The sequence below is a fragment of the Hemitrygon akajei genome, unplaced genomic scaffold, assembly GCF_048418815.1.
Source record: "Hemitrygon akajei unplaced genomic scaffold, sHemAka1.3 Scf000057, whole genome shotgun sequence".
NCBI classification, from domain to species: Eukaryota; Metazoa; Chordata; class Chondrichthyes; order Myliobatiformes; family Dasyatidae; genus Hemitrygon; species Hemitrygon akajei.
In genome coordinates, this window is record NW_027331943.1 from 4,001,930 (window position 1) to 4,026,819 (window position 24,890).

The 24,890-nt window shown below is 46.0% G+C and overlaps 2 protein-coding genes across 3 annotated transcripts; one reads left to right on the top strand and one right to left on the bottom strand.

Moving 5' to 3' along the window:
- Positions 1 to 421: 421 nt before the first annotated feature.
- Positions 422 to 9,758, bottom strand: LOC140721574 (uncharacterized). Of its 2 annotated transcripts, none has more exons than XM_073036404.1 (3): positions 9,635 to 9,758; positions 8,503 to 8,670; positions 422 to 2,613 (listed from the first exon to the last, which is right to left on the bottom strand). In XM_073036404.1, the coding sequence occupies exon 3, from the start codon at positions 2,208 to 2,210 to the stop codon at positions 816 to 818; it is 1,395 nt and encodes a 464-aa protein (XP_072892505.1). In that variant the 5' UTR covers positions 2,211 to 2,613; positions 8,503 to 8,670; positions 9,635 to 9,758; the 3' UTR covers positions 422 to 815. The 2 variants fall into 2 exon arrangements, with proteins under 2 accessions (XP_072892505.1, XP_072892507.1); XM_073036406.1 differs by having other exon boundaries at positions 8,503 to 8,666; positions 9,635 to 9,681.
- Positions 9,759 to 16,246: 6,488 nt separating this feature from the next.
- LOC140721506 (uncharacterized) lies at positions 16,247 to 22,350 on the top strand. Its single transcript, XM_073036324.1, has 2 exons — positions 16,247 to 16,305; positions 18,961 to 22,350. The coding sequence occupies exon 2, from the start codon at positions 19,373 to 19,375 to the stop codon at positions 20,702 to 20,704; it is 1,332 nt and encodes a 443-aa protein (XP_072892425.1). The 5' UTR covers positions 16,247 to 16,305; positions 18,961 to 19,372; the 3' UTR covers positions 20,705 to 22,350.
- Positions 22,351 to 24,890: the final 2,540 nt, after the last annotated feature.

Consider the following 24,890-nt stretch of genomic DNA (forward strand, 5'->3'; position numbering starts at 1 on the left):
ACTATTTGGACCTCATCCCAGGGAGAGTGAGAGGTGAACAACAGGGTAAGATTTGAAAGATCTGTTGTGTAACAGAATCACTGGCAGGGTTCAGCCGGCCTGAGTTGACTCTCTACTGTATACTAGGTGTGTTATAAATTCACTAAGTACCGGAGACAGTGATTAAAATAGAGCTGATTCATTTGTCACAGATCTAGTCCCATTAAAGGTGAATATGCAGCAGAAGAAACTCCTCCCATGCCTGGTGAGCAGCAGCAATAATTGCAGAGTTCAGCACCGACAATCACTCTCGAAATTGCATTCAGCAACGGTGATGGACAAATATCCAGCATGCAGCTTATTGAAACTTTCTCCCCAGTGTGAACCCGGTAGTGTGTCATAAGTGTAACACACTGTAACGTTTCACTGCTAATGTAATGGCCTCTCTGTAACGTTTCACTGCTGAGGTAGTGGTTTCTCTGTAGCAGCAATGTCGAGGTTACAACTAGAGATAACAGGGTTTTGGAGTGCTGGGCTATCCAATGACAGAAATGTTCTTTCCTGTGAGTCTGGATGAGAGAATTTCATGGGCTTTTTCTGGGGAGAGATGAGAAGCCACGAATGGGGAGAGTTTACTAACCCTATAGTCAAAGTAAGAATTATGAATCACATATTGTGTACTGTTTGTTATTTTGGGGTATTGATTTGTAACAGGGGACACGGCACAGCATCCACCCACATTTGGCCGAGCCAGGGGGCTATCACCCCCTATATTAAGCTGCTAGCCGGAGTGAGAGTTACATAAGTTTAGATGACTGAGTGAATACATTCCCACATTAACAGGAGGAGAACGGCCTCTCCCCAGTGTGAACTGACTGGTGTGTCAGTAGGCGAGATGACCGAGTGAATCCCTTCCCACAGTCTGAGCAGGTGAATGGCCTCTCCCCTGTGTGAATTCGCTCATGTACCTTCAATTGAGATGATTGAGTGAATCCCTTCCCACAGTCTAAGCAGGTGAACGGTCGTTCCCCAGCGTGAACTGACTGGTGTGCTTGTAGGCCAGCTAACTGTGTGAATCCCTTCCCACAGTCTGAGCAGGTGAACGGCCTCTCCCCAGTGTGAACTCGCTGATGTACCTTCAATTGAGATGACCGAGTGAATCCCTTCCCACAGTCTGAGCAGTTGAACGGCCTCTCCCCAGTGTGAACTAAATGGTGTGCTTGTAGAGTAGCTACCTGTGTGAATCCCTTCCCACAGTCTGAGCAGGTGAATGGCCTCTCCCCAGTGTGAACTCGATGATGGACCTTCAGTTGAGATGACGAAGTGAATCCCTTCCCACAGTCTGAGCAGGTGAATGGCCTCTCTCCAGTGTGAACTCGCTGATGTACCTTCAGTTGAGATGACCGAGTGAATCCCTTCCCACAATCTGAGCAAGTGAATGGCCACTCTCCAGTGTGAACTGACTGGTGTGTCAGTAGGGAAGATGACAGTGTGAATCCCTTCCCACAGTCTGAGCAGGTGAATGGCCTCTCGCCAGTGTGAACTGACTGGTGTGCTTGCAGGCTAGATAACTGTGTGAATCCCTTACCACAGTCTGAGCAGTTGAACGGCCTCTCCCCAGTGTGAACTGACTGGTGTGCTTGCAGGCCAGATAACTGTGTGAATCCCTTCCCACAGTCTGAGCAGGTGAATGGCTTCTCTCCAGTGTGAACTCGCTGATGTACCTTCAGTTGAGATGACAAAGTGAATCCCTTCCCACAGTTTGAGCAGGTGAATGGCCTCTCTCCAGAGTGAACTGACTGGTGTACCTTCAGTTGAGATGACCGAATGAACCCCTTCCCACATTCTAAGCAGGTGAACGGCCACTCTCCAGTGTGAACTGACTGGTGTGCTTGTAGGTTAGCTAACTGTGTGAATCCTTTCCCACAGTCTGAGCAGTTGAACGGCCTCTCCCCAGTGTGAACTCGCTGATGTACCTTCAGTTGAGATGACGAAGTGAATCCCTTCCCACAGTCTGAGCAGGTGAACGGCTTCTCCCCAGTGTGAACAGACTGGTGTGCTTGTAGGCCAGCTAATTGTGTGAATCCCTTCCCACAGTCTGAGCAGGTGAATGGCCTCTCCCCAGTGTGAACTCGCTGATGTATCTTCAGTTGGGATGAGTAGGTGAATCCCTTCCCACATTCCGAACAGGTGAACGGCCTCTGCCCAGTGTGAACTTGCTGGTGAGCCATCAGGTCAGAAGACCGAGTGAATCCTGCCCCACAACTTCAGCAGATGACCAGTCTCTGCCCAGTGTGAACTGACTGGTGTGTCCACAGGTGGGAAGATGACTGAATCTCTTCTCACCCACAGAACAGGTGAATGGCCTTGTCCAGTGTGAACTTGCTGATGTACATTCAGTTGAGAAGACCCACTGAATCCATTCCCACAGTCTGAGCAGATGAACGGCCTCTCCCCTGTGTAAAATGACCACTGTGCCAGTCGGTCAGATGACCAAATGAATCCCTCCTCACCGTCTAAGCATGAAGGATGATCGAGTGAATCCCTTGCTCCACTTATTAAATATCTGGACAGAGACAGCAAAATTGGCATGTTGTGCTCGAGATTCCCGTAGATAAATTCCTTGTTTTTAGCCTGTAAGAAGATTTACAAAATCCATCAATGTGTGTAGGGCAACTTTTCATATGAGATCACTTGAGTTGTCAAGGTGTGATCTGGCAACACACTGTTACAGTGAAGTTCAACCCAAGTTGGAGAGAGAAATCATCTAACTGGGCACAGTGCTGGTATCTGGAATGACCATCAAACTCTCTGATGCTCTTCCTGTCTCTATAAGAATGGGGCATCTCTGTCATCTCCAATCTGTGACCTGGCTCAGTTTGATTCTCGCCATTGGTATTGGTCCCTCTTCCCACTGAGCAGCACGGGCTCCTGGCCCCACAGTAACTGAAATACTCTCACACAAATAGCCTGCAGTGCATTCCATGCACCCACCACTCTCTGGGTAAAATTCTTACCCCTGACATCCCCTCGGTATCTATTTCCAAGCACCATAAAACTATGTCCCCTCGTGTTAGCCATTTCAGCCCTGGGAATAAACCTCTGGATATCCACATGATCAATGCCCCTCATCATCCTATACACCTAAAAAAGGCTCTAAACATAAACAAGGAAATTATACATTGCTTTGGGAAATTGTTAGAAGTATACAAGATTATGAGGGTATAGATAGGGTAAATGCAAGCAGCTTTTTCCACTGAGGTTGGGTGGGATGACAACCAGAGGTCATGGGTAAGTGGGGAAGGTGAACATTTAATGGGAACATTTGGAAAAGCTCTTTACTGAAATGGTCGTGAGAGTGTGGAATGACATGTCAGCACAAGTGGTGAATATGAGCTCTGTTTCACCATTTCAAAGAGGTTTTGATGGAAGCCTGGATGGGAGGTGTATGGTGGGCGATGGTCTCGGTGCAGGTAGTTGCAATAGACAGCTTAAATGTTTTTTTTTTTGGCATTGACTAGATGGGCCAAACAGCCTGTTTCCATATTGAACATCTCCATGATTCTATGACAGAGAAGCTGGACAAACTTGTTTGGAAGGGAAAAGTTGGAGTAACAACGGAGCAGCAATGGCTGGAGTTTCTGGGAGCAATTCGGGAGCTGAGTGATTGACACATCCCAAAGAAGTGAAAGCATTGGAAAGGCAGGAGGACACAACCATGGTTGAATTGAGAAGCTTAAGCCAACATAAAAGCCAAAGAGAGGGCAAACAAAACAGCAAAAGCTATTGGGAAGCTAGAAACCAACAGAAGACGATGAAAGAAAATGTTCAGATGAGCTCAGGGCATGGATGATGATTAATGAGTCTTGGTAGCACCCAAAAGTCTGAGGCTTTTAAAGGAAGAAAATATCCGGGGATTCAATATCTCCAGAAAGCCAAGGTTCGCTGCACCAGTTACGTTTCAACTTTTACATTGTTAGGCACATACAAACACTATACCCTCAAAATCTCACTTCTGAAGGTCTCCCACTTACAAAGTACTCCGTTGTCAGAAAACAGCCTGTTCCAATCCACACTTGTCAGATCCTTTCTGATACCATCAAAATTGACCTCTCTCCAATATAGAATCTCAACCCATGGTCCAGACCTCTCTTTTTCATCTTTATTTTGAATTTCATGGCATTATGATCACTAATTTCTGTCACCAGCCCTGATCATTGCCTAACAGCTTATTGCACACTTCTACATTGGGAATTTTACGTACCAATTAAGGGCACATTTGACAAACTCTACCCCATCTAGTCCTTTTACAGTATGGGAGTCCCAGTCAATATATGGAAAGTTAAAATTACTTACTGAATAACTTTTGTTCCTTGGCATGGTCTGCAATCTATCTACAAATTTGTTCCTCTAACTCCCTCAGACTATTGGGTGCAACCACGTCCCAATAATGTCTACAATATCATAATTCCCTGTCCTGAGCTCATCTGGATTTCCTACGATGCTTCTTGCATTGTGATATACACAGCTCAGCACATTCATCGCACCATGCTCAACCATTTGATTGCTGACTCTGTCTGAGGTCTGAACAATATCTGACTGGTATCAAGAAAACAACCTCTCCCTCATTATCACAAAAACAAAGGAGCTGATTGTGGAGGACAGGAGGAGTGGAGACACAGATAAGGGTGTCACCCTGGGACTAGTGAACAACCGACAGCTTCCCCAGTTTCTGAACCCCCAGTGGTGGGCACTTAATCTGGACTCCACCACGTTTGAACCCCTTCCGCCAGTGCCCGACTCTTATGTGACTCTGTGCTATGACCCTACGGGGTGCTCATTGAGGAAAGCCAATATTATGCACGCCTCGAGCGAGAGAAGTTCCCAGTCATGGTGATTGGACAGGATTAAGGAAAAGAGGGCAGTGCATTACGGGCCGAAGTTCCGGATTTCCTTTGGTGACAGACAGGACTGGCGGCTCCCCATACCACCATTAGGGTTTGACCTGGGTTCAAGTCAAAGAGCCTAGAGTTCATTGCCTACATCCTGTCGAAACAAGCCTCCAGCACCAAGGGAGACTGGCAAGACTTGGCCGCGGGCCAGCTCTGATACTGGAAGGACTTTGAGGTGAAGACAGGACATCTGGTAAGACTCTCTTTTAATATTGATTGAACCCAAGACATTGCACACAATCTCTGCTCAATTTCAGGCAATGAAGTTGACTGCACCAACTGCCCCCCATCCAGATCACCATGAAAGGAGGACAGACTCTCCCATCCATTCCGCAATACCCACTCTAGCCTGAGGTAACGTTTCTTGAGGATGGAAGCTCTTTTGTGGATCCATCAGGAAAACGATATCCTGACTATGCGATAGTGACGGACAGTGAAGTAATTGAACAGGCCTCTTTTGAAGCAGCTGTCTCCACCCAGAAGGCTGAGCTGTTTGCTCCGACTCGTGCCTGTATCCCAGCAACAGACTAAAGTGGGAACATTTACACAGACTCCCGTTATGCATTTGGAATTGTACATGACTACGGGGCTCTCTGGGAACATGGGGATTCCTGACTTCTTCTGGCCACCTCATTAGTACTGCCACCTTTGTAAACAACCTACACAGCGCTCTACAGCCTCCTCGAGTTTTGGCTATTATTAAATGAGCAGCCCACACCCACATGTCGACTGAGTCACTAAATGCAATTCTTTAGTGGATGAGACAGCGAAAAGTGCGGCACAATCCTCGGTAGTTGTAGTCCCCTCGGGTTCCTGTCAAGCAACCTTCCGTGACTTATGCAGAACAGGTTTGCCAGACATGAGGGAGGTATGTACTTTTCAGGGGGACGTCTCTGAGGAGGAGCGCAAATTGTGGTCCCAGATGGGGTGCCAGAAAGAACCCAACCTAGCTTTTTGGATCACCCAGCGGGACAGGTTTGTGTTCCTACACAGTTTTTACCAATATTGGTCAATCATATACATGATTTAACACACCTGGGAAAGGAGGGAATAGTTGGTAACCTGTACCCTGCACACCGGGTAAGACTCCTTGCCAGGTGGACCCTTTTTGTGTCTACAAGTTGATTTTATTGAATTGCCTAGAGTACATTGCTATAGATACTGCTTAGTTATTATCGATGTGTTTAGTAGATGGATTGAAGCTATTGCAACTACAAATAATACTGCTATGTCTGTTGTGAAGTTATTATTATGGGAAATAATTCTCATGTACGGCCTGCCAAAGAAGCTGAGCTCTCACAATGGCCCACACTTTGTGGTGAAAGTAAACAAAGGGGTACGTAACAAACTAGCTATCAAGCAACAATTCCATTGTGTACACCACCCACGGGCCGCTGGCAGAGTGGAAAGAGTCAATGGCATTCTGAAGAGTAAACTGGCCAGACTAACAGCGGAGACTGGACTCACTTGGTTGAAGGTCCGACCATTGGCCCGATTCCACATGAGGGTTACCCCACAGGGGAAAACAGGGTTGTCACCAGCTGAAATCATTTCTGGACGGCCCATGAAGACACCCTGGGGACTAAGACCTTGTGTACCATTGCTCCCAGAAAGTCTACCAGCAAAATTGGATATGCATACCCGAAGGGAAGAGATTGGGAAATATGTATGCCAACTAACCAAAAATTTCCAAGCATTACATTCACAGGTACGACAGGCTTACAAGGAAGAGAACTACCCCACAGAGAGGAGTGACTATCCCACCACAAAACATGGGAATTTTGTCCTAATCCAGAACTGGGATTGAGGGAAACTCTGACCTCAGTGGAGAGGAACATATCAGGTGTTACTGACCACTCTCACAGCTGTGAAACCGAAGGGGCAATCTCGATGGATACATTGAACAGACTGAAAATGTGTTACAGAAGGAACTGAGTAGAAGGGCTCTCTTGGACTTAAGGAAAATGTATTCGTTGATAGTGGTCTTTGTGTTTTGTCTTATTGCTCAAACAACATCCGTGGGCTCCCATGTTAACACCTTTCTGTCTCTCTGTCACACCTATGCCAAACAGGCAGAACTAGGGGCCTGCTGGGTTTGTGCTGCAATTCCACAGCATGATAAAACTATGATTCCAATGTCAGTAATCCCGCTCAACCAGCGTGAGGAACTCTCAGCCTGGGCTTTCTCAAACGACACTCGGGGAAGTGAGGTGAGTAACTGTGGTCCAGTCAGAGATGACTGTGACTGTCAGTGTTTTGAGGGATGGTATCTCAAGTTCCCATCAAATGGAACTTCCTACACTGGGAAACATGCATCCTGGTCTTACTTGCAAGGTGCCCAGCAGCGGAGAGGAATAACAGATTGAGTGCTTTTGGATAATCGCTTTTCTCTCCTATGGAGTAGCCAGGAATTCACGAGAGATAACCAAGTTACCTACAGCACTTGAGGAGCTGGGCACAATACTGCAGGGGCCCTGACAGAAACACAGGCCCAAGTAACAGAAATATCTACTGAAATGATTGCAATCTGGCAAACAGTCATGCAGAATTGTATGGCTTTAGATTTTATCCTAGCTGAGAAAGGGGGAACCTGTGGTATTATTGACACAGAATGCTGCACCTATATCCCTGATGAGTCTACATCCCTCTCCAAGTACACTGCCTAGGAGATTGACAGCATCTAGAAAGTAAGGCAGGATTTACACCGGTTCACTGAAGGGTTAAAATGGTGGTCTTTGTAGGTCAGTTCAGTAATACATGGAGCAGGATATTGCATTATGGCCTAATAATTGTCCATAACATTGTTATAAATACTGTTGTATGCTGTTTTTTCCCCACTGTTAAGTCAATGTAGTACTTGTTTGCTTTCCCTGCAAAAATTACTGCTTTGTTGATTATGTAATGATCAAAAGGAGGGAATGATAAAATGTGTAAAAGGGTTAACACTTTGTTAAAAAATAGCAGCCTGTTTTTCTGAAAGAAACTGCTGATAATCAACAGATGTTCTAAGCCATGCTGAGCCATATTTCTTCTTGCGGGTAGCTAGCTAGGGTTTCAAGATGCTTATCTCCTTGCGCATTCACATCTAGAGATAGGATAGCTTCGGTCTGTTCTGTGTGTGTAAGCCATTATGACTGTTTTGTAATCTGTCTTTAGGGGCTCCAGCTTGTCATGTAGTAAATAACTTTGGCTCCAGCCTGTCTTGTGTGGGGAGTATCTGGACGGATATATCTGTGGTGTAAGGGGAATTGTTAGTCAGTTAGTGGATTGGGCGGGAACAGTCATCAACTGTTCCTTTTTGAGCGACTAACTGAGTAAGCCCGATGCTTGGAATAAAGAGTTTGTACTTATACGGTCTCTGAGTGACTTTATCCGGATTCGACTTCCACATAATGGGAGTGGTTTCAAAGGGCTGGGCTGCTGGATGCACATTACCAGACCTGGAGTGATTGCAACTGGGTCTGACAGAGGCATAACTGGTTCTTCTGGGCATGTTCAGTCTCACCCCAGCTATTTCCTACCTTCCTTTGTACAGGTATGTAATGTCTAAAGAACAGTAAATGAGACTCACCAAACTTTCTCCTGACTGAATCACTGGAATCTCCAAGCCAGTTGAGTTCTCTCCAGTTGATGCTCACAATCCACGGGTTGGTTCACTTGTTGCTGTTCCCTCGTCTTCAGTCGTGGTTTGCTTCCAGTTGGGGTTTTTCTTCCAATAAATCTCTCACTGCAGGTCTAACTTTAAATTGAAAGATAATGACGCAAATTAACAACAAAAAAGAGAACCAAACATTTCTGCTTAATGTTATTAAGAACAAAATTCACTGAAATTTAAATATTGAAGGCAAACATACAGTAATGATCTCAATGAACAATCGTTTATTGTCCCACACACGTCACAAAACGATATGGGATAAGAAGGAGCCATCATTCAGTCATGGTAAGACATAAGCAACAGAATCAGATGATTCAATCCATCTGATCTGCTCCACCATTCAACCATGGCTGATTTTTATTCCGACACCATATTCCTGCCTTCCTCCTGTAACCCTGTAGCTACTTAGCAATCTTGAATGTATTAATCTCCGTCATAAATATATCCAAACGGCAGCCTCAACCAAACTCTGCGGCAACAAATTCCACACTTCAGACACCTTTTGGCCAAAAGATTTTTCTCAACTGAATTTTAACAGGAAGCATTTGTATTCTGAGACCATGCTGTTAGATCACAGACTCTCCGTTTAATAGAAACACCTCTCCATGTCCACTGTATCCAGGCTTTTCAGCATTCGGTAGGCTTACCTAACCATACATCCGCCCCACATCCCCCCACCGTCCCTCTGAACTCCATCGAGCACAGGTCCGGAGCCATCAAATGCTCCTCATACATAAAGCCGATCGTTCCTGATATTATTCATGTCAACCTTGTTATCAACACGCCACGTGATCTTGCGTCACAAAGCGGAGGGCGGGGGAGATCTCCGGCACACAGCCTTACGTGACCTGTTCGTGGGTCTCCCATTTCAACCCTGCGGAAATAGACAGCCTGGACTCCTGGTTTGAGTCGTTCAATGCAGATTAAGTGAAGTCGACACATTTATGCCGAGCCCATTTAACTGGAAAATAAATGAGTAACTGGCCCTCAGTTCGGGGCTCACGGCCAACATCGGATCTCCCCGCTCGGGATCGGTCTCAATACTCACAAATAGAAAAGTGATATCTTCAGCCTGGAGACAGTAATCCAGATCCCCGGCTCCCCAATATAGGAGACGGGAAGCCTTTCTCGATCCCGCAGACTTCAGCACTGAGCGTTAGGGAAAACAGCACACACCCGGAGACAGTGAGCATGCGCGAATTGTGTGTTACGTCATCAGGAGGGCGGGGCCTCAGAAACGGTTGCGCGATGTTGCCCTCCTGCGGTTTAATGGGGGGGGGGGGGGGGGGTGTGTGTTAACTGGATCACGTGACCCCCAGCCAGATGTCCAGTTACCCACCACTCTGTGGAAAGAAGCAAACTTGCCGCTCACATCTCCTCTCACCTTAAATGTATCAGACATTTCAACCCCCAGGAAAAATATATTGTCTGTCCACTCGGTCTACTCCTCTCGTAATCTGAAAAACATCCATCCAGTCTCACCCCAGCCTGCACCGCTCTGGAGAAAACAACACAAGTTTGTCCAGCCTCTCGTTATAGCTCATGCCCTCTAATCCAGGCAGTGTCCTGGTAAACCTCTTCCCCGCCCTCTCCAAAGCCCCGACATCCTTCCGAGAATGGGGGCGACCAGAACTGTATGAAACACTCCAGATGCGGTCTAAATAGTTTTATAAAACTGTGTTACGAACTGTAACGTTTTAGAAACGAACCAGCAGCAATAGAGTTCACACTGGAGTCTGGTTTTGATGTTAATACCACTCTCTTTATTGGTCTCTACTTATAACATAGTAACTTAACGAAATAAAGGAAAGTTAGCAGTGTTAAGTGTATATTTGTGTAAATATTGCTCCCAGACTATCGAGCCTGACGGAACAAAGCTCAGAATCTTGAGATGGTAAAGTAGGAAAGTTCAGTAATCCACGGAATAAATGATGGGAGAGAGATATTTGTAAACCAGGGTGAAACGTAGAGAAAAGGTCGTTACATCAAAATAACCGTCGACGAAGTTCTTATCCGTTGAATCCGTCCACATACGAGTTATCAGCGAAAATGACCTGTCACAGGAATACCGTCTTCCAGGGGTTACCACACAACATACCCAGTCAAGGGTTAACACAAGATATTCCAAAATCCACTCCTATGGATTATACGAAGTGACAGCCACACACATTCGTTGTGGATCCGTGTACCGATGATCAACCCACTCTTGTGGGCATAGGAGAGTTCCAAGCCTCAGCTGCGACTAACTGAAGTTATCAGCTTTTCCAGTCTCTCTCTCTCTCTCTCTTTAGACTGTCCGACTGCCTGTCTGAAGCTAGAACAAAAGCTGCAGAAAAAAAGCATGAAGGAGGTGTGGGATGGGATGAAGATCATCACCGGATGCGGTGCAAAGCGGGGGGGAAACATAAGTGGAGATGTGGAGAAAGCGAACCAGCTGAACAACTTCTTCAATAGGTTCGACAGCACAATCTCATCCTCACCGCAGAACTCCACACCAGGCTTGTCTTTCTACTCGTCCTCCCTCTTACTTCCCTCACAGGAAAATAGCCACTGATAGGAGACCTTGCCCACGCCCAGGATTACGGCTGCACAGGTGGAAGGTCAACTGAGGAAGATCTGTACCAGCAAGGCGGCTGGACCGGATGGAGTTTCCCCACGATTACTGAGGGCCTGTGCGACTGAGCTGGGAGAACCACTACAGCGCATCTTCAACATGAGCCTGGAGCAGAGAAGAGTACCCAGACAGTGGAAAACATCCTGTATTGTCCCGGTACCGAAGAAACCACAACCAAAGGAGTTGAATGACTTCAGACCTGTTGCCTTGACGTCGCACGTGATGAAGACCATGGAGCGGCTGATAATACAGAATCTGAGGACACAAACCAGGCACGCCCGGGATCCTCTTCAGTTTGCGTATAAGGAGAAGGTGGGAGTGGAGGATGCTATCACGTATTTGCTGCACAAATCCCTCTCTCACCTAGATGGGGTCAGTGGTGCTGTGAGGATTACATTCCTGGACTTCTCTAGTGCCTTTAACACCATCCAGCCCAAGATCTTAAGGCACAAACTAACGGAGATGGGAGTAGACTCTCACATGGTGGATTGGATAGTGGACTACTTGACAGATAGACCTCAGTATATGCGGTTGGGAGACTGTAGGTCTGACACGGTGGTCAGCAGCACAGGAGCGCCGCAGGGGACCGTGCTCTCTCCGGTCCTGTTCACCCTGTACACATCAGACTTCCAATATAACTCGGAGTCCTGCCATGTGCAGAAGTTCGCTGATGACACGGCCATAGTGGGGTGTGGCAGGAATGGACAGGAGGAAGAGTATAGGAAACTGATACAGGACTTTGTGATATGGTGCAACTCAAACTACCTGCGTCTCAAAATCACCAAGACCAAGGAGATGGTGGTGGACTTTAGGAGATCTAGGCCTCATATGGAGCCAGTGATCATTAATGGAGAATGTGTGGAGCAGGTTAAGACCTACAAGTATCTGGGAGCACAGTTAGACGAGAAGCTAGACTGGACTGCCAACACAGATGCCTTGTGCAGGAAGGCACAGAGTCGACTGTACTTCCTTAGAAGGTTGGTGTCATTCAATGTCTGTAGTGAGATGCTGAAGATGTTCTATAGGTCAGTTGTGGAGAGCGCCCTCTTCTTTGTGGTGGCATGTTGGGGAGGCAGCATTAAGAAGAGGGATGCCTCACGTCTTAATAAGCTGGTAAGGAAGGCGGGCTCTGTCGTGGGCAAAGTACTGGAGAGTTTAACATCGGTAGCTGAGCGAAGGGCGCTGAGTAGGCTACGGTCAATTATGGAAAACCCTGAACATCCTCTACATAGCACCATCCAGAGACAGAGAAGCAGTTTCAGCGACAGGTTGCTATCGATGCAATGCTCCTCAGACAGGATGAAGAGATCAATACTCCCCAAGGCCATTCGGCTTTACAATTCAACCGCCAGGAGTAAGATATGTTAAAGTGCCGGGCTAAGACTCAATGTATTTAAGTAAACTACTTAAGAACTTTTTAAAAGCTATTATTAATGCTTTTTGAGAGAGTGATTTAGATGCATATCATATTTTTACTGAGTTAAGTATTGTATGTAATTAGTTTTGCTACAACAAGTGTATGGGACATTGGAAAAAAATGTTGAATTTCCCCATGGGGATGAATAAAGTATCTATCTAGATCGCTCTCTCTCTCTTATGGTTCAGTCAACAGTTACCGCTGTCATTCTGTGACTGACGTCATAGCCCCGCCTCCTCACGCCGGCGCTCTTAAAGAAACAGTCACAGTACGACCGCAGGCTCGTAACAGCCGCAACACAACTTCCCGACTTTTGAACTCAATGCTTCAACTAATAAAGATAACCATGCCATTTGCCTTCTTAACCACCCGATCAATCTGTGCAGTCCCTCTCAGTGAGCGATAAACTTGGAGTCTAAGATCCCTCTGCTCATCAACACTGTTCAGGGTTTTGCATTTAACAGTGTACTGTCGCATACATTCGACCTACCGAGCTGCCAAGATGATCATCACTAATCAAATCTCACTGAGATATATCAGGTCCTGTTGAATTTATTGCCAAGTGCACAAGTACGGGAAGGTACAGGTACAGAGAAACACTGACTTGTGGCAGCATCACAGGCAAGTACATTCAGATAACACACGGAACAGAAATTATACTATTCTCTGTCAGTAATAATCTATAAATATGTTTTCTACCATTAACAATACATAAAATACATTGTGTCATGATCAATATTAAAATGTGCGTTTTGTGTGAGTAACAGTCTTGGAAATGTTGAATTTGGTCCCTGTCTCCATTCCTCCTTAATCCACAACCAGCTCCTTTGTTTTTGACGGAATGAGTGAGAGGTTGTTCTCTTGACACCGCTGTGTCGGGTGATGACTTCTTCTCTGTAGGCTGCCTCGTTATTATTTGGGATCCGGTGGATCAATGTAGTGCCGTCAGCAAATTTAATTAACAGATTGGAACCCGCCACTGCAGCCCCACCGTGCACTATGTACTGATTGCAAAGCTACGAAATTGCATGTGAATAGCCTCCCCTCCCCCAACTCCACTCTTTCTGCGTCACCAGCAGACTGGGGCATCTCACATCTCGCTGCCTCCGCCAGGACATTAAACTGTGAACAACTGTGGTCAGGGACTGATCTCTGGGGTACTCCAAACGCTACCTCCTTCCAGTGTGAAAACGACCCACTCATCCAGCCACACACTACCGGCAGTTTATCGACCTCCAACGAAAAAGCCTAATCACCTAATCCTGAGGGTCAATACCATTGCTGACTCTGAGTTTACCACCGTCAAATGCCGGGAGGGACATAATAATCAGAAAGTCTCTAGTCACAGCCGTGTAAATAAAATGTGATCTCAGTAGGTGTGTGGCGCATGCTCAGAATGCGAAGGAGACAGACAAACTGAGCCAAGTCACAATCTGATGAAGGGGAGGAATGATCCATTTTGACACAGAGAGGGAAGCAGAGAGTTTGATATTGTGCCTGATGCCGGAACTGTGGCCAGTTAGAAGATGAAGTCTTGTCCCCCCAAATTGTTTTGAGTTGTGACAGTGTTTTTCTCAGAAGGCACCATGGAAGCTAAGTAATCTGAGTGGTTTGTAAACTTTTAACAGTGTAGAAAAGTCAAAGGATTTGTCTATGGGAATCACAAACACAACAGCACGTTAGTTCCGCTGTATCTGTCAGTTCTCCAGTGCTTGAATGCCGCCAATCCTTGAAGGTGGAGGCGGAGATGGCGGAGAAGACAACGGTCCCTCTTGCGACAAGGAGAGCACGAACATGTGTCCATGTCCGTGATCTGATTGGATACACTGCCATGACGTTGATAGTAGTGTGACGTCATTCACTGGCTCTGATTTTGGAAGGGATTCAATCGGCTATCGCAGATACACTAAAAGCTTCGCACTGGGAAGCGGCCGTTCACCTGTCCGTGTGTGCGAAGAGACTCATTCAGTTAACCCACCTTGTGATGCTCCGCTGAGTTCACAATAAATAGAGGCCACATTTCTGTCCGGAGTGAGCAAAGAGTTTTACTCAATCACCCCAGCTGCTGCAACATCAGCAACTTCACATCAGGGAGGAGGTTCAAATCAGCTCCGTGTTAAATGTTTAACCATCACGGTGACTGAAGGGAGCTGCAGGTTCATGAGGGACTGTTACTGTCAGATTCTGCCGTTCTTGCGGCTGCTCATCGCACCCAGGACTGAACCCTGGTCACTGAGCATTGGAGGAGTCTGTTCTGCTGATGTTAGCCTTAAACTGGACTAGTGCTTAATATTGTGTATATGTGAAAGATAAAGCAGTCTGTATCAAATCCCGTGTGTCAGGTACTTTCAGTCTCTACCACACTCACTGTGTACGCTAGAGAGGCCACTCGGCCCATCTGGTCCTGGCCCATGTTCCTGTTCCATATCAAATATCAAAATCTATCCCTGCCATTCCCCTATCACTCTCCCTGAGATGACAGGTTGCAACTAGTCACCACTCCGTGGGATAGGAGATTTCTCTTGAATTTCATAGAATCATAGAAATCTACAACACATTACAGACCCTTTGGCCCACAATGTTGTGCCGACCATGTAACTTACTCTAGAAACTGCTTAGAATTACCCTACCGCATAGCCACCTATTTTCCTAAGCTCCATGTACCTATCTAAGAGTCTCTTAAAAGACCCTATTGTATCTGCCTCTACCACCGTCGCTGGCAGTGCATTCCACACACATACCACTCTTTGCTTAAAAACCTTAGCTCTGACATCTCCTCTGTACCTACTCTCAAGCAGCTTAAACCTATTCCCCCTCGTGTTAGCCGTTTCAGCCCTGGGGAAAAGCCTCTGGCTATCCACACGACCAATGCCTCTCATCATCTTATACACCTGCATGAATTTCCTGCATGATTTTCTCCGGGCTGAATAAGACGATGAGCTCACTGTGGTTGTGACGTTCTTCAGGGCTCTGGACGAAGTTGGTTAAACTCCTTCTCCGCTCTTTTCAACGTTTTGGGTCATTTTCACCAATTTTAAAGGACTGTGCCTCAGACAGCTGGGTTGTTGCAATTGTTACGTACCAGCAGCAATAGATCATTAATGGAGTCTGGTTTCGATGTGAAAACCACTAGCTTTATCTGTATCTACTCCAAATATAAAAGATTAAACGAAATAAATAGAAGTTCAAAGTGTTGTGAATATATATAGCTCCCAAACTATCAAGCTTGGGAAACAATGCTTAAAGTCGTAAGATGGTAAAGTGGAAAAGTTCAGTAATCCACGGAATAAGTGAGTGAGAGGAGAGGTTTGTAAATCCACTCGAAAATGTAGCATTTTGAGTGTGTGCGTCTCTGTATTCCCAGCAACTGCAGAATCTCCTGTGTTTTATATCTGCATTTTACTTTGGCATTGGATACACGTTGATATTGAGTATATTGTTTATGGGAGCTTTCTGCGTTAAAACAGCTGCAGATTTTTCTATACACACACGAAAAAAATGAGGTATGAATATTGAACCAGAGCCTGCAGAAATATTTAATGGCACCGTGATTACCCATAAGGCGGTGCGTTTAAAATTTCGCTGGCGCTGAAGCACCGAACAGATGCGCAGGCGTCAGGGCCGATGACGTCACCAAGTATCACGCATGCGCACGGTACACAGAAGGCCTTGGAAATACCGTCTGCGGGTAAGATCGATTCTCTGTGTTTTTATCTTAAACACCGACTGAGGGACGATTCCTATGAAATCCGGACACCGTGACCCGCAATCCCGGGACACTCCTGCTCTCTCCCCTCTCTCTCAGCCCCACGATCCGTACATGGGTCCCGGGGAGCTTCCGGCCGATGAGGGAATGGGAACCGATAGATCTCTCAGACAGAGCTGAGCTCCAGCTATCTAAATGCAAGGATTAGGAGAAAGGGAACAAAATCTTTTATATCACCAGTTGAGAAAATCACCTTTGTTCTATCTCCAATCACAAACAAGAGAACATCTGCAGATGCTGGAAATCCAAGCAACACAAATTGCTGGATGAACTCAGCTTTAGTACAGTTTTCCATAGATGCTGTCTGGTCTGCTGAGTTCCTCCAGAATTTTGTGTGTGTTCTTGCTCTGGACTTTTCTACCGGTGAGGACATGTTTTGTCCCATTCTCTCTGGCTACATAATGATATCAAACACCCTTGCCCTGGGCAACAAGTAGCTTCCAGTTCACAAATGTGCCAGACTCCAATGAGACAAACTACTGCCCTTCCCTTCATATTCATTGGCATTGTCATCACTGAGTTCACCACCATTAGTCACTTGGGGGAGACTTCAGGGGAAATATTTATGTACAGTACAGAAACTAGTGTTACCTGTGTGCATTGTGGTGATGCTAAAGTTGCTGGAGAATTTGCAAGTGGGAAGAAATGGAGTGCTATTTGGAAATCTGACTTTTTAAAGCATAATTTAGCAAGCAAACCACATATGGACAATGTGCAAAAGCTTTGGTGAGAAAATTCTTCATTACCCGTTCCAGGCCTGCTACATAGGTTGTGTGAGAGTGCAGATGAACTCGATCAAACCCAGAGGAGATCAAAGTTCCTATTGACAGTGATTTGCTAGCTGTGAAAATGAATACTTCTCTATATAAAATTTACTGTGCACATCTTGTCACTGGGTAAAAAAAATGCACAGTGCAAGATTTATCTGCACATCAGTTATTACAAATTAGAGGGGATATTGGAGGGAAGGAGGGGAGACCTCCAGTGACCCTGATGCCCTCACCTACAAGATGTACATCCAGCTGCAGCTTGTAATCCTGCACTTTAAGGAGTTGGATCTTGAAATGGGTGAATTGCAGATCATCCAGGAGTTGGAGGGGGTGATAGATATGACATGAAGAGAGGTGAGTTACACCCAAGGTGCAGGACACAGGAAACTGTGTGAGAGTCAGGCAGGTGAATGAGGTTAAATAGCCATCGCAGAGTACTTTGTTGCTATCCTGCACAACAGCAGGTGGACCACTTTAGACACTGTTGGGGGTAATTGCCTGACAGAGGAAAGTCAAAGGGGTGATAGGAGATTTGTTAGTTAGGGGAACAGACCAAGAGGCAACTAATATCCTAGTGATAAGGCTTGCTAGAGGTAGTGTGGGGGGGGGGGTGGGGGTTGATGTGGTTTTAATAAGTTGTAGGGGGAATGGGAGCTAGATTGACAGAACAGATAGTGGAGAGGGTGAATTGAATTGACTTTATTACAAATATCCTTCATATAGATGAGGAGTAGAACTATTTACGTTACTGTCTAAATGTGCAATGTGTAATTTAAATTAACTTATGATATTTAGTTTGTATATAGGACAGTCAAGAAAACAGAAATCAATTATTCAGTCTGATGGCCTGGTGGAAGTTGATGTCCCGGAGCCTGTTGGTCCTTTTGCTGTGGTACCGTTTCCTGGATGGTAGCAGCAGGAACAGTTTGTGGTTGTGGTGAATTTGGTCCCCGATATCCTTTGGGCCCTTTTTACACACATCCATACCCCTACCATCCAGGCTCCCATCCAAACTGCTTTTAAATGGTGAAACCGAGCTCATATTCACCACTTGTGCTGGCATCTCATTCCACACTTTCACAACCATTTCAGTAAAGAGCTTTTCCAAATATTCCCATTAAATTTTCACCTTCCCCACTTACCCATGACCTCTGATTGTCATCCCACCCAACCTCAGTGGAAAAAGCTGCTTGTATTTATTTACCCAATCTTCTCCCTCATCATTTTGTATACTTCCAAGAAATCCTCAAAGCAATGTGTAATTTCCTTGTTTATGTTTAGAGCCTTTTTTATGTGTATAAGATGATGAGGGGCATTGATCGTGTGCACAGCCAGAGGTTTGTTTTCCCAGGGCTGTAATGTCTAACACAAGGGAGCAGAGTTTTAAGGTGCTTGGAAATAGATACCGAGGGGATGTCAGCGGTAAGTTTTTTACACAGAGAGTGGTGGGTGTGTGGAATGCACTGCTGGCTTTTTCAGTGAGAGTGTTTCAGTTACTGTGGGGCCAGGAACCCATGCAGCTCAGTGGGAACAGGGATAATACCAATGGAGAGAGTCAAACTGAGCCAGGTCACAGATCGGAGATGGCAGAAATGCTCCATTCTTATAGAGACAGGAAGAGCATCAGAGAGTTTGATGCTCATTCCAGATACCAGCACTGTGCCCAGTTAGATGATGATTTCTCTCTCCAACTTGTGTTGAACCTCACTGTAACTGTGTGATGTCAGATCACACCTTGACAACTCAAATGATATCATCTGAAATTTTGTCCTACACCCACTGATGGATTTTGTAAATCTTTTTACAGGTTACAAATCACAAGGAACTTCTCTCCGGAAATCTAAAACACAACACACCAGTTTTGCTGTCTCTGTCCAGATATTTAAGAAGTGGAGCAAGCGATTCACTCGATCAGCATTCCTGCTCAGACTGTGGAGAGGGATTCACTCTATCATCTGACCGACTGGCATACCTGTCATTTTAAACGGGTAGGGGGTGCCCAGTCATCTGCGCAGACAGTGGGAATGGATTCAGATGGACATTTCAACTGAAGGGACATCAATAAGTTCACACTGGGACAAGGCCATCCACCTGTTCTGTGTGTGAGAAAGGATTCAGTTGGTCTTCCCACCTGTGGACACACCAGTTAGTTCACACTGGGGCAGAGGCTGGTCATTTGCTGAATTTGTAGGGAAGGTTTCACTCGGTCATCTGACCAAATGGTTCACCAGCAAGTCCACACTGAGGAGTGGCTGTTCACTTGTTTGGACTGTGGGAAGGGATTCACTAAGTCATCTAAACTGAAGCTACATCAGAGAGTTCACACTGGGGAGAGACCGTTTACCTGCTCATACTGTGGAAAAGGATTCACTTGCTCACACCAAGTGAAAGTACATCAAAGAATTCACACTGGAGAAAGGCCGTTCACTTGCTCAGACTGTGGGAAGGGATTCACTCGTTCATCTGAACTGAAGGTACATCAGCGAGTTCACACTGGGGAGAGGCCGTTCACCTGCTCAGACTGTGGGAAGGGATTCACTTGCTCATCTAAACTGAAGGTACATCAGCGAGTTCACACTGGAGAGAGGCTGTTCACCTGCTCAGATTGTGGGAAGGGATTCACTCAGTCAGCCCACCTACAAGCACACAGGTCAGTTCACACTGGGGAGAGGCCGTTTACCTGCTCATACTGTGGGGAGGGATTCACTTTGTCATCACAGCTACTGAGACATCAGTCAGTTCACACTGGGGAGTGGCCATTCACCTGCTCAGTGTGTGGGAAGGGATTCACTCAGTCATCCACCCTAATGGCTCACCAGCGAGTTCACACTGGGGAGCGGCCGTTCACCTGCTCGGACTGTGGGAAGGGATTCACTCTGTCATCTAAACTGAAGGTACATCAGAGAGTACACACTGGAGAGAGGCCGTTCATCTGCTCTGTCTGTGGGAAGGGATTCACTTGTTCACCTGACCTGAAGGTACATCACAGAGTTCACACTGGGGAACGGCCGTTCAGATGCTCAGACTGTGGGAAGGGATTCACTCGGTCATCTCACCTAATGGTACACCAGCGAGTTCACACAGGGGAGCGGCCATTCACATGCTCAGACTGTGGGAAGGGATTCACTCAGTCATCCCACCTATTGGCACACCAGCGAGTTCACACAGGGGAGCGGCCATTCACCTGTTCAGACTGTGGTAAGGGATTCACTCGGTCATCTCAACTGAAGGTACATCAGCGAATTCACACTGGAGAGAGGCCATTCAGCTGTTCAGACTGTGGGAAAAGATTTACTCAATCATCTCAAGTGAAGGTACATCAGAGAGTTCACACTGGGGAACGACCGTTCACCTGCTTAGATTGTGGGAAGGGATTCACTTTGTCATCTAAACTGAAGGTACATCAGCGAGTTCACACTGGGGTGAGGCCATTCACCTGCTCAGACTGTGGGAAGGGATTCACTCAGTCATACCACCTGCAAGCACACTGGTCAGTTCACACTGGGGAGAGGCCGTTCACAGACTCAAGCCTGAATTATCCCTCTGTGTAGACGCTACAGTGTAGCATACACAGTAGCCCACGCAAGTGGCCTATGCCGTTGTGAGCATTTTTACTTGTGAGTTCGTGTGTCTGCGTTGCTCTGGCAAAACGCTAGTTGGTGTTGGGGTTCTATGGCACTGTGTTGAATTGACTCGTGGAGTTGGGAACGATGGTGACTGCTGAGTACATCTTGTTGGAGTTGGAGCTATTAGATGTTGAACAAGAGTTACTTTTATTGAAATTACTGCAGCGCAGAAAAGAGAGGAGTTTTTTCATTTCTTTGTGCAGTCCGTGACATCCAAACCGATGTTTGTGGAAATTTATTTGCACGAATTTCATGCAATTTGCAAGTCTTTATAGTATACCAACGAAGAGTCGTACAAATGTACATATTTTCTGACTTCCTCACTTAACCTCTCCTCGATTTGGTCCATTTTCCAACTTCGAAGCAACAGGAAATCCCTAGGAGGAAATGAGCTGCTACCAAGCAGACCGATCACAGTTCTCGCGGTCTGTGACGCACAGTTACATTTTCATAAGGTGCGCATTAGGCTATGGCGTACGGTATGGCCTAGGGTGCCGCGTCAGATACGCAGCTATGTGGACCGTACGGTGAAGCATAATTCAGGCTTCAGTGTGTGGGAAGGGATTCACTCGGACATCTCAACTACAGAGACACCAGCGAGTTCACACTGGGGAGAGGCAGATCTGATGCTCAGACTTTGGGAAGAGATTCTCTCTGTGAAATCAACCTAATGTGCATGACTGAGTTCACACTGGGGAGAGACCATTCACCTGCTGTGTATTTCAGAAGTGATTCACTCAGTAATCTAACCATATGCAACTCTTGCTTCGGCTAGCAGCTAAATATAGGGGGTGATAACCCCCCAGCCTGGCCAAACTTAAGAAATCTTGTTTGGGTGGATGCTGTGTTATGTGTCCCCTGTTACAAATCAGTACCCTGAAATAACAAACAGTACACAATATGTGATTAAATGACTGAGATGTATATTTCTTACTTTGACTAGATGGTTAGTGAAGTAATCAAAAAGAAAGAAAAAGGGCCCACTCTCTCTTCTTCTCATCTCTCCCCAGCAAAAGACCATGAAAATCTCTCTTCCTGACTCACAAGAAAGAACATTTCTGTCATTGGATAGTCCCACACTCCAAAACCCTGTTATCTCTAGTCTTACCCTAAACACTGCTGCTGCAGAGAAGCCATTAACTCAGCAGTGAAACATTGCAGAGAGTCCACTGCAGCAGCAGTAAAACCTTACAGTGCGTTACACTTGTGACACACTACCAGGTTCACACTGGGGAGGAAGTTTCAATGAGCTGCATGCTGGATATTTGTCCATCACTGTTGCTGAATGCAACTTTGAGAATGACTGTCAGTGCTAAACTCTGTAGGTGTTGAACTCTGCAACTATTGCTGCTGCTGACCACACCCAGGTCTGCACCCTGGTCACTGGGCATGGGAGGAGTTTCCTCTGCTGCATATTCACCTTTAATGGGACTAGATCTGTGACAAATAAATCAGTCCTATTTTAAACACTGTCTCTGGTACTTAGTGAATTTATAACACACCTAGTGTACAGTAGAGAGTCAACTCAGGCCGGCTGCACCTGATTCTGTTCCACAACAGATCTTTCAAATCCTCCCCTGTTGTTCACCTCTCACTCTCCCTGTGGTGATGGGTTCCAAATTGTCATCACTCTGGGTGAAGAGGTTTCCCTTGAATTTCCTGCAGACTGAAGAAGTCGAGCTGACTGCAGTTCTGTCTGAGATGGTCTTCACCCCACAAATCTCTGGCTGAGGAAGAATGACATTGGGAGTGAACGTCCTTATTCAGGGCTCATTTGTCACCATCTCGTCTGCTCAGATCGTTGGGGTGTCTCCAATGGAGGGTCATACTCATTCCACTGGTTAATGTTTTCTTCCAGAGTGGTGATTCATTTTTCTGAGTTGGCCTCTCATGTACGTGTTCTGGTCTGTATTTCTTATCACGATTGCATATACACACATGGAGTGCTGTTCATTTTTGATGAAAATATATATGAGGGGTGATTGATATATTTGTGGCCTCGGGATGGAAGGGGTCAATTTTGGAAAACCAAGCACATTTATTTTTCAACGTGGTCCCGTCCTACATTTACACACTTAGCCCAGCAGTGGCTTGCAAAGGTTTGGGCACCCCTGGTCAAAATTTCTGTTCCTGTGAATAGCTCAGCGAGTAAAAGATGACCTGATTTCCAAAAGGCATGAAGTCAAAGATGAGACATTTCTTTAATATTTTAAACAAGATTACATTTTAATTTCCATCTTTTACAGTTTCAAAATAATAAAAAAGGAAAAGGGCCCAAAGCAAAAGTTTGAGCGCCCTCCATGGTCAGTATTTAGTAACAACCCATTTGGCAAGAAACACAGATTGTAAATGCTTTCTGTAGCCAGCCAAGAGTCTTACAATTCTTGTTTGGGTAAATGTCTGGGTTCAGTCATAAACAGCAAAGTACTGATGTGGAAGTTACAAATCACTATACTACTAGAGTCAAAGAGAGCAGCAGCATTGAAACAGGCCCTTTGGCCCTTCCAGTCAATGCCGACCTGTTTTTGTTGTTACTGCCTGGTTCCAACTACCTGCACCAGAGCCTCCATACACCTCCCATCCACGTCCTCACCCAAATTCCTCTTTAGTGTCTAAATCAAAACCACATCCTCCACTTCCACTGGCAGCTCATTCCACACTCTCACCAACCTCTGAGTGAAGAATCCCCCTTCAGATTCCCCTAAAATAATTCACCTTTCACCCTGAGCGTATGTTCAATATCAGGGTGAGAGGGAGGACGGGGCAGAGAGGGAAGACAGTAAGGGGAGGGGGTGGTCGAGTGCGGAGAGGGAAACAGAGTGGAGAGTTATACTTAATATCTTTCAGAAAAACTCATTGTTTGAACTTGCTGCAAACCTACTCCCCATATCCTGTACATTCTTAACCAAATTACTGATCCAGATGACAAGTAGCAGTGGTTGATGTTCAAAGTAAATGTTATTATCAGAGTACATATATGTCACCACATACAACCCTGAGAATGCTTTTCCTACAGGAACACTTAGCAAATCTAGAGAATAGTAACAGGATCAATGAAAGATCAAGTGGAGCATAGAATTCAACAAACTGTGCAAATGCAAATATAATTAAAAATCAATGATTGATGACAGCAATGGGGTGTAACCCTAGGGAACCTCAATAGGCCCGGGCCTCGAGTCCAATAAACAGCCTCCCAGCATCACTCTCTGCTTCCTACCATCAAGACAACTGTGCATCCAGTGAGCCAGCTCTCTCTGGATCCCGTGTGATCTGACTTTCCACAGCAACTTACCATGTGAACCTTATCAAAGGCCTCACTGATGCCCATATCAGCCCCGATCCTGGGACAGAGGTGTCACCGATCAGAGGGCATGGATTTAAGCAGAGGATGAAGAGGTTTAGAGGGATCTGAGGAAGAGATTTCTCACTCAGAGGGTAGCTGAAATCTGGAACACACTGCCCGAGGTGGTGGTGGGGGCAGGTCCCTTCACAACATTTACGAAATGGATGGGAATTGAAACTGCCGAGATAGAGTCGGCTACGAGCCAAGTGCTGATGAATGGGACCAGTGTAGACAGTGAGTGGACGGTCAGAACAGGTATGGCCGGCCAAAGGCCGGTTTCCGTCCTGTGTGATCCACCACTCTGGACATGCTAAATTAACGATAGGAATTCAGGGCATTGATTTCAAAACTCCACACCCCTCTCCAACCTGAAATAAACCAGACTGAACCCCTTTGTCACCATTGCGAATATCTGTTTCTGTCAAAGTAATATACAAATTGATCACTTCTGCTAAACTGGCAATTGATGAAGTTCCTGTGTCTTCTTCCATTAATGTTGCTGCCTTACAGCAAAACTAACCCTCTCACTGTGTCAGAATCAGTGATTAAATCAGACCCCAGACACTGTGCTTTCATCCCTGCACATTGTAACTTGAAGCATCTCACTGAGGGTCTGATGGAGACACAACCCATGCCCTCTGCACATGTGATCACATCTCCCCTGCTTCTGACATTTCAAATACTCTCGGAATAGTTTTCTGATTCAGTCTGAAGGTTATGGTACATTCAGCTCGTCGTCAGACCTGACAAACCATGTCTTCCCACAGC

What these genes read in the sequence shown, in the direction of transcription:
- LOC140721574 (XM_073036404.1), bottom strand. Translation starts at nt 2,210, where the DNA reads ATGGCTCACCAGCAAGTTCACACTGGGCAGAGGCCGTTCACCTGTTCG.
- LOC140721506 (XM_073036324.1), top strand. Translation starts at nt 19,373, where the DNA reads ATGGTTCACCAGCAAGTCCACACTGAGGAGTGGCTGTTCACTTGTTTG.